Source organism: Mastigoproctus giganteus, chromosome 5, assembly GCF_048544385.1.
Source record: "Mastigoproctus giganteus isolate SK-2022 chromosome 5, ASM4854438v1, whole genome shotgun sequence".
NCBI classification, from domain to species: Eukaryota; Metazoa; Arthropoda; class Arachnida; order Uropygi; family Thelyphonidae; genus Mastigoproctus; species Mastigoproctus giganteus.
The window spans coordinates 221,687,046-221,700,151 of record NC_143579.1 but is presented as its reverse complement, the minus strand read 5'-3'; the positions used below and the strand labels follow the sequence as shown (position 1 = coordinate 221,700,151).

General features: G+C 37.7%; 1 protein-coding gene across 4 annotated transcripts in view; it reads right to left on the bottom strand.

Moving 5' to 3' along the window:
• The window catches only part of LOC150086127 (small glutamine-rich tetratricopeptide repeat-containing protein beta-like), a 376,857-nt gene that overhangs the window by 125,108 nt on the left and 238,643 nt on the right, over positions 1-13,106 (bottom strand). For 2 of the 4 annotated variants that reach the window (XM_090374421.1, XM_090374422.1), the window contains exon 10: positions 7,615-7,680. The exons of the other annotated variants lie outside the window; for them this stretch is intronic. In XM_090374421.1, coding sequence (XP_090230547.1) covers positions 7,615-7,680 — 66 coding nt within the window. The remainder of the gene's footprint in view (positions 1-7,614; positions 7,681-13,106) is intronic. 4 annotated transcript variants of the gene reach the window in all.

Below are 13,106 nucleotides of genomic sequence, written 5' to 3'. Positions count from 1 at the left end.
TTTTGCATGCCGTAATTTGAGCTGCACCTTAGCCCGGATGAGGTAATGATCAGATCCGCAATCAGGTCCCCTCATGGCACGAACATCCATGAGTGATGAGCGAAATCTGGCATTGATCAAAATGTAGTCCAGGATTGCTGAGTCCTTGCCAGATGGATTTCGCCATGTAAGTTGATGTTTTTGAGGGTGCTGGAAATGGCTGTTTCCAATGATCAGGTTGTTAGATGCGGCAAAGGACAACAAACGTAGTCCGTTGTCATTGATCTTCCCATGGCCAAACTTGCCCATTGTTGTTTCCCAACCAGATCTGTCCACGCCAATATGGGCATTAAAGTCCCCTGCGAGGATGATCACTTCTGTCTGCGGAATTGAATCCAGCGTATGTTGAAGCTGGTTGTAGAAGTCATTCTTGGTCGGGTCCAGGCTAGTCTCAGTTGGCGCATAGGCGGAGATAATATGGGTCTTGATGGTGCCCTTGACAGTAAGGACTGCCAGGCGGTCCGATATTGGTTGGAAAGCGATCACACTACTGGTGGCCTGAGCATCGACCATAAAGCCCACTCCTGCTTCTCGTTTCTCGCCACCAGAGTAGAATAGCATAACCGCTTCGTTAGGTGCTGGTGGTTGGATGATCATCATTCCAGACCCAGTGAGCCTTAATTCAGATAATGCTGCGATTGATATCTTGCACCTAAGTAGTTCTTGGGCAATGATTTCCTTTTGTCCAACGTGGTGCCCCGTTCGAACATTCCATTCGCCAATGTTAATTGTCCTTTTCGGCGTAGTAAGTTTATTGCTGTGGCCAGTGATCCACTTCACACCAGCACCCTGGGTCCCCAGTGCTGGCGCATCGGCTACCCCGGATGCGGTAACATTGTTATAACAGCTTGTTCTGTGGCCAGTGGTCCACTTCACACCAGTACCCTGGGTCCCCAGTGCTGGCGCATCGGCTACCCCGGATGCGGTAACATTGTTGTAAGAGCTTGTTCCGAATTTCATGCGGTTTCTTGCCTAGTTTCCCCGGTTTCCCGGTTCTGGTCATTTCGGCAGGATGACCACCCTCCTCCTTTCGCAGCCGGGCTTGGGACCGTCCATGGCGGAGATTACTGTTTCCCATATGTAGTACTTTACATTTGTCAATGTTAAACTTCATTTGCCACCTCTCAGCCCATCTGTTCAACCTTTCCAGATCCTGTTGCAGCAGCATAGCGTCAGTAGTGTCCTTAACAACCCTGCCAACCTTTGTATCATCTGCAAACTTGGACATTAAACTTGATATCCCATCATCAATATCATTCATAAACACCGAAAACAACAACGGACCCAACACTGAACCCTGAGGAACTACACTAATAACATCAGTCCACGTTGAGCAGTGTCCATTGATTACCACTCTCTGTCTTCTGCCACTCAACCATCCCCTTATCCATAGCAGCAATTTACCTCCAATGCCACACTGCTCCAATTTGTGCAGCAGTCTTCCATGTGCAACAGTATCAAAAGCCTTTCTAAGATCCAAATATATAATATCAAAGTTATTCCCTGCATCCAGTTCTTTTGTGACTACATCATAGTATCCAATCAAATTGGCCAGGCAAGACCTGCCCTTAACAAAACCATGCTGCGTCTGAGCTATAACTGAATTCTTGTCTAGATGATCCTGCAGTGCTTCTTTAACCAGTGCCTCCATTAACTTACCTGGAACAGAAGTTAAACTAACAGGTCATTAATTACTTGTGTCAGCCTTTGATCCTCCTTTGTGAATTGGGGTTACATTTGCACATCTCCAGTCTATGGGTACCTGCCCTGAGTCCAAAGAAGCTCTCTTAATTATGGCTAGGGGTTTGCTTACTTCCTTTGCTGCCTCCTTTAATATAACTGGATAGATCCCATCCACCCCAGGTGCCTTTTTTATGTTTATCCTCAACAATCTCTCCTCCACTTTCCTCTCAGTTATTACAAAATCATCCAGCTCACTGCCAATGTTTACTTTACCTACATCATTCTTCTTCCTGAATAACTCCTCATGCGTGAATGTAGATGCAAAATACTCGTTTAGATTGTTAGCCACCTGAGCAGGATCCTCAACTGTTGAACCATCAATATCCAGTGGACCAATCTGATTCATCCCTTTCCTTCTCGAGTTTAAATATGTAAAGAACTCTTTTCTGTTTTTCTTTGCATCCTTTGCCAAGGATTTTTCGTAGTCTGCCTTTGCCTGCCTAATCTCCTTTGTGACTTGGTTACAGACCAACTTATATCTATCATAGGCTTCCATGTCACCCATTAATTTGTATGTATCCCATGCATTTTTCTTCTCTGCCACATGCCTCATTAGTTCATCTGACAACCATTTAGGCCTAAACCTTGAACAATATTTCTTAGTTGGTATGTAAAGCCTGGTAGCCTCCAAGATTAGTTCCTTGAATGCTTCGCATTTTGAGTTTGCTGTTGGTAACATCATCAGTTGGTCCCACTGTATAGAATTTAAATACTGTCTCAGACCATCATAGTCGCCTTTACGAAAACAAAAACCCTTCCCTTTACCTCTTATGGTAGTTACCTCCTTGAGTAAATCCCACTTCAACACACTGTGATCACTGCCACCTAGTGGTTCATTTATCTGCAGATTCTTAATGCATGAAGAATCACTACTGATAATCAGATCAAGAGTATTGCTCCCTCTTGTTGCCTCACGAACATGCTGATGTAGAAAACAATCATCCAATAAATCCATAAAAGCCTTGCTTGTGTGCGAGTGACCAACCCACAAATTCCAGTCAATATCTGGGAAATTAAAACCCCCAATTCTTCAGGATCGCGGCTTATGATCACAATGTAATCTGCAAATCATAAACGGTTTAGGTACTATCCATTTACATTCACTCTTTTCTGCAACCAGTCCAATCTTCTGAAAGCTTCCTCACGGCAGCAGTAAACAACTTCGGAGATATTGTGTCTCCTTGTCAAACTCCTTTCTCAATTTTAAATTTGCTACTGTCTTTGTCTAGTCTAATAAAGGAGGTAGCATTCTCATATATTTTCTTCAAAATCATAATGATGGGGTGTCTATGCCTTTTCTTTCTAGTGCTCGAAACATTGCCTTATCCTGTATGGCATCAAATACTTTTTCATAATCCACAAGTGCCAGGCACAGTGGAGTTTTATATTCATTTGCTTTCTCCATTAGCTGTGATATTACATGAAGGTGATCCATAGTTGAGAATCTTGTCCTAAAGCCAGCTTGCTCTTTTGGTTGATTCTCATAAAGTATTCTTTCTAATCTGTTAGTGATGACCCTTGTGAAAAACTTGTGGATGCAGGATAACAAGCTAATTGGGCTATAATTTCCAATTTCTGATTTGTCTCCTTTTTTAATCAGCAAAATTATGATTGCATTATTCCACTCCTTAGTGGTCATGCCTTTCCCAATGTATTTTGTGAAAAGTCTTGCCATGCCATGTCTCTTCCTGCCAATTTTAGCAACTCTACAGTAACTTCATCTTCACCTGGGACTTTCTGATTCTTCATTTTCTTCAATGCATGTTTTATCTCATCAGGAAGGATATTGGGTATGTCGTATGTTTTACTAATTTGTGATCCATCTTCCCCACTGTTGCATCATTCCCTCGCTCCTTGTATAATTCTCTATAGTAGTCTTCTGCTATTTGAATTGTGCCTTACCCGCTATTTATAAGTACACCATTGCTATTCTTCAGATTCAGTATCATTTGTCTTTCTGTATATTAATGCTCATGACTGCTGATTTAAGTCCTTTGTTTTCCCTTCATGCTTGTTCTTCTTTTCTTGGTTAAATCTTTTTATGTCCTCTCTGAGTCTCTTTCTAATGGCTTTGCATAACTCAGTATACTCAATTTTGTCCTTGTTGGTGTTTACTTGCTCTTCAATTGTTATCTTCATTTCATCATGAAAAGTGTTTCTTGACTAATTTTTATTTCCTGTGATTTCTTTTTACCTAAAGGCTTCTAGGGCTTTATCACTTTTATAAAGTTATTGTATCCCTTGTCGATATCTTGGTCCTGAGCAGTCTGCAGAAGCTCAAACTTGTTCTTAAGTTCCAGTACATACTGCCTTTTATCCTCTTATGTTATCTCAAAGGCCTTCGTATTATTTACTCAAGTCAGTTTTTTCCTTTCTTTTCTTACATCTATATCAAGTGTGCATCTTACCATTCTGTGATCACTTCCAACATTTACCTTGTTCAGGATGGTAACATTCACAATATATGTTCTGCTAGCGAGGATGAAATCAATTTCATTAGTTGTTAATCCATTTGGCCTTTTCCACACTCACCTTCTGTTCACCCTTTTCTTGAAAAAAGTGTTCATTACTGAAATTCCTCAAGATTCTGCAAATTCCACAAGTCTTTCACCAATTCCAAAATTTCCTATAGTTTCCCTTTCTGTGCCATTTTCTCTCTTTCCAACCTTAGCATTGAAGTCCCCCATAATGATGGTGTTATTGTTATTTGTTACAGTAATACCCCGAAGTTACGCGATAGGTGGGTCCGACGAAAATTGCTTAAGTAGAATTTGCGTAAGTCGGGGTACAACTTTGCATATAAATACATATAAATTTTGTTTAATTGGGACCAAGGACTAACAAAAACACTAGTTTAGAAGAAAAATATTAATAAAATTGCAGTTATTTATACATATTAATACAAAATATGTATTAAAAAAATAAATGACTTACGTAAAAAAGTTATTTCAATGTCGATGGCTTCATAAAATCTAACAAATTCGTCTGACGACACAGAGACTTCTTTTTTTCAAGCAAAATTTCTTTGTAGCAAGCTAATAATTGTTTTATTCCTTGCTTTGTAGCTATAATGCGTTCTTCGTTGTAGTCTATGTTTTCTAAAATTTTTAAGCCCTTTTCAATTGAGCTCAGACCTTCTGTCACGTTTGCAATTGTCATGTACTTTTTGCCGTTGCCTCATTTAGACCTGTAGCACGTGCAATATCACATGGTCTTTCATTTCACTCAAAGCGTTTCACAATTTCATATTTTTTCTCTATCGACAGAGGTGGACTGGCCATAAGCCTTACCAGGGAAATCCCGGTGGGCCTGTGTGATTTTGGCCATAAACCATAGTATGAGGCCACTATAAATTTTCCCGGGTAAGAATTTTTGACCCAGTCCGCCTCTGTTTATCGATAATTGCTTTTCTTTCTCTGTCTGAATCTGCAGTGTCTTCACCAGTACGCTTCCTTTTCACACCTTTTAAGTATTTTACTCATTTTTAGGGAATAAAGCACAATTAACAAAACGAGGAGGCACGCTTGATACGCATAAACAAAGCTGCACGCATGTAGCAACTGAATAAACAACACCATAAAGGCAGAGATACACTTTTGACACCTCACATTTCTAGGGGCTACTACCATAAAACAATAAAAATCCAGTTGCGTTTCTGCTAGTGGAATCTGTTATAAACTGGTAGTAAACTCGATCTAATTGCATACCAATAGTTGGAATTGTGTTGGTTTTTACGTAATTATGGTGAAATATGTTTCCCCTAAAACAAATACATTTTCAGAATCTCCTCTTCATTCCTATCGTGTTGCGTTCGGTTGGGGTGATTCTGCATTCGACTGCCATTTCTTGTAAACACAAAGGCGAATCGTGCATAAGCCAATTCGGTTCGTGCTATATTATAAGATATCGTTACCGTATTTATAAATAGTGTATGATCGAATTCGTGTAGTGTAAACACGTGTTATACGAGGACTGACTGTATACGGCTCGACCGACGCGATCCATTTCTCTCGTGAAAACAATGTAATTTCCGACAAACGTTGAGCACGAATTCGAATGCACACATATAAATATGACAGTTGGAATACAAATTCTTGTATATGTGTGCAGCTCATGCGTAGCAAAGTTGAATTTTGTTCATCTTTCGCTCTCACTCTCCGCCGTCGCACCGTATATCGATAACATATGAAAAACGACCTTGAAGATAGTGGGCGGCAGTGTTGGCAAACGAGAAAACTGCGTAACGCCAAGTTCGCGTAAGTCGGGGTATTACTGTATTTGGTTTTTTTTTTTAGGAGCATTAGCAACCAAGGCCATACTACTCCAGTGATATGCGGTGGTCATTCCCTGACCTTTCCACATCCTGCGTATTTGGTAGTCACGGGCTCGAACCTAGGTCTAATCAAGAAGCGTGTGATACGCACTGCTGCTCCTGCCCACCCGGCTACGGAGGCGCCGCAATGATGGTGTAGTGAGTTTTCTGTTCATCTAGATGTCTCTCAATTTTGATGTAGATTTCTTCAACTTCTTCATCATCATGGCTCGATGTAATTATTATAATCTTTAGTTTGTACCTCTTAGAAATCCCGAGTAGTAATCTTGACATCCTTGGTGATGTATTTTTGAATTCCAAAATGTTTTTTTTTATATCTTTATGGACCAAAAAGCCAACTCCACCTTCACTCTTTTCACTGTTTCCATTGGTGTACAGCAGATTTCCACTTGATAAACTTATGTGATTCGTTTCTTCTTCTTGTTTCAGCCAACCCAACGATATTTCAATTCACATTTTCTAATTCTTTTTCCAGCTCTAATATCCTCTTTTCACTGATGAGTGACCTTACATCGTAACAGGCCAAGTTCGGTTTCTGTGCATGGCAGCCTGGTCATACTCAGAGATTTTTAACACCCACTGGTTCCACTCTGATCTCGTGCTGCCGTAAGAGGAGGCAGTGAAAGCCATTGGGGACTGGGCCATTTGTTTCATCGTGTTATCATAAAGTGCTGGGGGGTTTGGTCTCTTTTCCTCTTCATGCTGGCCAGGTGTCTTGAAGCTATATAAGTCCTATAGCCATTACAATACTAATACTAAATCCTAACATGTTTCATATTGATTGTTGCATTATGGTGACCAATACTGTTCACCATAATGCAATAGCAGTACTATAGCAGAGTACAGGAAAAGTGTATGAACAGTTAATGTGGAAGAGCATATACTGAAATTTTTGAATGGCACTAATTTGTTAGTAAATGCTTTTCCAGACTCATGTTTTTATAACATATTTTCATTGTTTTAGTCCATAAAATGCACCCTATAATTTACTACACTTCCTCATCAAACTGGTTGAAAAACCAGTCATTCTGATTATAAGAATTCATAATAATTTTTAAAAGAGTAAATATGCTATTAAATTAATTGCTGTATAGTGTAGTAACTAGTGCTTATGTAATGTTCTTAAAATCTTAAGACTTACATTTAATTAAGACAAACATTTCTACTGCATTATTAAAGGTAACTGATGTACTAGTTTTTGTAAAAATGCAAATTTTTTTTTCTAATTCACAAGAGGCTTAATATTAAAAAGATGCTTTACTATTTTAAAATGCTCAAAATTTTCCTTATATTAGTAACTAACAAACAGAAAGATGAAAAAATAACGAACAGAGTTCTGAAAAAGCATAAACCAGATATTTTTCACTTACACAAGTGTCCATATTTTAAATCACTATAACCAACATCTATTATCAATCATGAATCAAATAAGATTAAATTCTGCATAAAAGAAAGAACATAACCCAGAAAGAACACAGAAGGAGAAGTTGGATACTTACGCTTGTAGTAAAGCTTCCATGCTGCCTCCTCCTTGACTTAAAGACCCTGACATAAACCCTGCCATTCTAATGAAAGAAAGAAAATTTACTCAAATTCAGTAAGGAAATTATTAATGGCAAGTTATATATATATATATATATATAACTGATTTTGGCCATTCTTGCTATTTAGATTAAAATTTGAATAAAAATGGAAAAGATGTCTGTACTGCTGTTCTACGTTTTAGTAGAAACTTAAGGCTGAAATAAAGAAGAGTTAAGTTAATTTTGCATTATTTTAAACTCTTCTATAATATAACAGATGCAATTCTACAAAGGAATAAATGTGCAGAAGTAAGATTAAAGATAACAAACAAGTCAGTAAATTATCCTCTCTCAGAGTAGCTTTTTCAGAAATGTAAAAATAACACAACCCAGAATGATATATTATTACTACTACTACTACTACATACACACACCTATCTAAAAACATGATCAAAACCAAAGATCCAACAAAATTTGTTAATAAGTCACAAATTTAGCTTTCCTGACTGATTAATCAAGAAAATATTTAGTAACTATACCTTTAGAAAGGAAACAGATACCAACACAAATATTTTTGAATCACTCAGAAAATGAGAATAACTATGCTTCTCAGTAAGATACATATACGCAGTAAAATGCTGAAGGGAAATTAATTGAAGGCCAGCCATGAACTGATTGGAGGATAAAAACTATATATACTTCGAACACAGTTCCTATGTGATGCTCAACAGAGAAAAAAAATTAAAACTTTTTCCCCTTTGAACAACATTTCAGCATCATGTAGCATTGCTAACAACAAAGTACATATCTAAAATTCTAAAACAAGCATTAGTTAAGTTTTCATTGTATACTATTTATAAATTCTGTAATCTTTATTTCATTTATACTGATCAAAATTTTCTTTAATAATAATAATTTGATATTTTTAATTTACTATGAATAAGGAATAACTTCAAAGTTTTGAGTTTAATTATTTCATTGGTATATACTAAAATTTTTAAGTACCTGCTCAATTATTTGTAAAGAGCCAAAAATCAAGCAATAACTAATTGTAACATGATTAAAAGACAAATCCATATTATGATACTTAAAAGCTACACTTCTTATGCAGGGTATCTTCTTCTATTCAGTTGAAAGAACAAAATGAAAAAATGAGTAACAATTAAAAATTCTTCATTTGCCCATTCCTTTCAAAACGTTGCCCAAATCCTCCTTCAATTTATTCAAACTATCCACTTCCAATATGTTAGATGAAAGTTTATTCAAACAACTGATCACTCTTGGCTAAATGAAAATTTACACATTTTGCAGACATCCCTTTCCAGTTTAAATTTATGCTCCCTCATAGGTTTAATCTTGGTGTTTTTTTTTTTTTTTTTATAACAACTGTCCCCTCACCAAACATAAAAGGTAATAGAACCTATAGTACTTAATACAGTGTGTGGACTGCAAGTTGAGAAAACAGAAGATACTTCATGACATATAGCCACTCCCCGACTTACGTAAGGGCTGCATTCCACAGACCGCTAACCGCTACGTAAGTCGGAATTTCCCTAAATGGTTATGCAGCACTCGCAAATTTGATTGAAGCAAAAAATAAATGTTCAGCGAACATGTAAATAGAATTATTTATTAAATTTTTTTATCTCATGCATAGGAAAAATTGCAGAAATTTCAAAATTATAAAATTACAAAATGAGAAGGGAGACAGGCATAACGTCAGCAAGTTTTACCTTTCAAGCATCGTTGCCAAATTAACTCTCCAGCTGATAAGCATGCTCCTGCGGGAGCTGAGGCGATTTAGAAGGGGTTTTTTCCAACACATCACAAAATTTCTTTGCAGTTGCAGAATCAGCACTGGCGACTTCACCACATACTTTAATGTTTTGTAAACCAGCGCGATGCTTGAACCTATTAAACCACCTGTTGCTTGCCACAAACTTGGCTTGGGGTTTGCCATACTTATCCTTAATATCTTCATAAATACTTGCTTTTTCTTGAATGGCCATTAGACTCAGCTTCTTTTTTTTTTTTTTTTCACACTCGCTTCTTTTTTCTTTTCTTTGTAAGTTTTGGCGCATCGGCTTCTGTGGCCATAATGAACCTCCAAAGGTTTTTGCAGTACTCTGATCCAAGCCCAAGGCGGGATTCGAACCCGCGACCTTCAGGTTGCCAGGCAGGCACTTTACCCACCCGGCTAGCCCAGTCAGCCACTCGCTTCTGAATCTGATTTTCCATCCATATTATTAATAACTTTTCCATCTGTGATATAGCACCTAATGCTGTTTTGTGATCACTGTTGATCTTAAATGCGTTGATCCTTTAACATGTTCTTTTATACGTGCACTGTCCCTTAAAATAGTATCCACTGTTGAAGCAACGAGACCTAATCTGTGCAATAGATGACAAACTTTGTCCTCCTTTGTACTTCTTAATTATTTTCATCTTCATTTCTAAATCAATTTTGTTTGGTTTCCTAGCAATGCCAGCACTTGCACTTTTCATTGGTCGCTTTCCCTTCATCATTGTAATAAGTAAATAGGAATGAAAAGAAGATTCTGAAAATTTATTTATGTTTTTTATATGATTGAAGATTTCAGTGAAGGGGAACACCTTTCACCATAATAACGTAAAAATCCAAACAATTCCAGCTATTGGTATAATCGCAAATGCAATAAGATCGAGTTTACTACTCATTTATACACTGGTGTGCACAACTTAAGGACCAACACTATTTCTAAAGGTTACAACCACAAAAATCTTTACCTAAGATACTCTTTACTGATGAGAGTAGATCCAGTCTCAGCAGGGATTCTGGATGTCAGCTAATCTGGCAAGAGGTTGGCACATGGTATCACCCCACACACACATCACTGAAAGGGATCGATATGACGGCCGAGGTGTTCTCGTCTGGGGAGGCGTTATCTTGGATGGACGTACACAACTCCAGATACTGGAAGGTGGTACTGTAACTGGTGCATGCTACTGTACTGAGGTAATCTTTCCCCATGTGCACCTGTTCCGAGGTGCCATTGGCCCCGAATTCATGTTTATGGATGATAATGGCACACCCCATTGCACTGCAGCTGTTGATATGCTTTTGGAAAGTCAGGACATTGGATTGGCCTGCCAGTTCCACCGATCTAAATCCCATTGAACACATATGGGACGCTCTGGGGAGATGCCTAGAAGCATGTCCACACCCACCAGAAAATGTTCACCAGCTGAAGATGCCGCTGACAGATGAATGGACGATGTTACTGCAAGAACTTATCAACAACGTTGTTCTAAGTATGGACAGGCGGTGCAAAGTCTGCATCGACATTAGGGGTGGCCATATCTCCTACCGAGGACCACATGTTCCCTTTGTTCCATCTTTGGCAGTGATGCATCCGTATCATGGCAGACAGTGCTATGTTGCCATTTTTGAATAAAGTCCCTCTGTACTGGTTCGTTTCCATTGCTGTGTCGGTGTTGTTTCCTTCATCGTTTCTGTACCTCACAAGGTTCCTTTGGTATGCTTTTCCCAAATATCCAGGCCAATCCTATGAGAAGCTACAGATGAAAACCTAACTGGTCCTTAAATTTTGTACACCAGTGTAATAGATTGCACTAACAGAAAAGCCCAATAAACCGGAAAGTGCAAATTATTTTTATTATTTTATGGCCGTGACCTCCAGAAATGTTCTTTAGAAAAATATCAGCAAAGACTTTCAAAATTGATTCTTATAACGGAACATGATAACGATGATAGGGTAGTGCAATTTCCATTATTAAAAAAATTGACCTTTTAGAGAGATCGATAGCTTAGTTATACAGTTGTGCCCCCCCCGTATCTGCTGATTCAGTTAACCTTGGAAAAAAAATCCAAAAAAAACTTAACACATACTACTCACTCGTCCAATACGATGCTTCCTTTTATTTTTTACGATGTCAATTTTAAATCGAATAGCTTCCATTTATTTTTTAAAATGTCGCGTATTGTTTGATCACCAACATTATAATAGTTCTTTAGAGATTTAACAGATGCACCGTTTTCAAACTTTTGAATAATTTGAAAGCACAACTCTTCTTTTGCCCATCATTTTCGTGATTTCTAAACGAAAAAAAAAAAAAAAAAAAAAAAACAAACCCCAACATCCCTGACATAAATAACGAAAGAAAATTTGTCCTTTTGCAGTGCGACGGAACATAGCAATCAGTGCAACACACTAAATCAAACTAAACATTTGGTCTTGAAGTGTCCCAATTAATCCAATCCCGGTAAATAAATCGAGAGTCTGCTGTACTTTATTATTACCGTATTCGTATTTAATGTTGGTATGTGTGTTTAATTTATCAATTAAACTTTATTATACGTATGTATGTACAAGAAAATCCCGCTATACATGAGGTCAGAAGGTGTTCGCTTATATCTGTGGTTTCAGCCATCCATGGTAGGTCTTGGAACGTATCCCCCACGGTTACGGGGGTCTTACTGCAGAGTGAAAATTCAACTTCCAAGGTCCTGGAATGAATTACCCAAAAAAAAAAAAAAAAGAAAAACCAATGTGTTATTGGGTTCACATTACGATATTTTCACGATACCTCCATTTATTCCTACAGGATGCAAAATACATTTCCACAATTTTTTCAAGTTTGCACCGGCCGGCAAAAACTTATGTAAAGTCGAATTTCCATAAGTCGCGTATTATGTAAGCCGGGGAGTGGCTGTACATGTAAATGAAGTCTAAGGAAGTTTAGAGGAATAAATGGAAAAGAAGTTTAAGGAATAAATGGGCAAGATGCCAATTCAGAAGAACAGTATCTATAAAAAAGGCATACAGCAGAAACAGATCTATGAGAGAAAGAGGGTGGAGATATGCTGTAAAAGATGAGTCATTAAGTAACTTGACTGCCATCCTTTGGATGAAGTCTAGAAGCCAGAGAGAGGTTTTGGGTGCTTGCTTTTTTTTTTTTTTTTTTTTTGTTAGTAGTTGTCGCATCGGCTTCTGTGGCCATAATGCACCTCCCAAAGTTTTTGCATTTTACTCTGAAGTTTTGGTTGCCCCACGCAAATGTAGGAACAATATTCCATCGTAAGGTGATTTGAGATTTGTACAGTGAATAGTTATTTTGAAAAGTAAATGTTGAAAGTGAAATCCCAGTTTTTAAGATTTAGAGGAAGCAATATTTGTGATGTGTTTATGACAAAAGAGAGATTAGAAGACAGAGTAATCTCTAATAGAGCAAAATAAGAAGATATAAATAAATAAATTTTCTGTTTATACTCTAGGGTCCTGGAGTATAAACAGAAAAGAGAAACACACAATCAGAGTTCACAAGACAAAGAGAATACAACAAACAAACAGCACCATATTCAGTAGTAGAAGAATAAAGATAAGCATAGGAGCGGTACACTATATTTTGCAAGTTATAAGAAAGGCCTTAGTTTCAGAAGGATTGAAATCAATTAAATTATCTTGCCC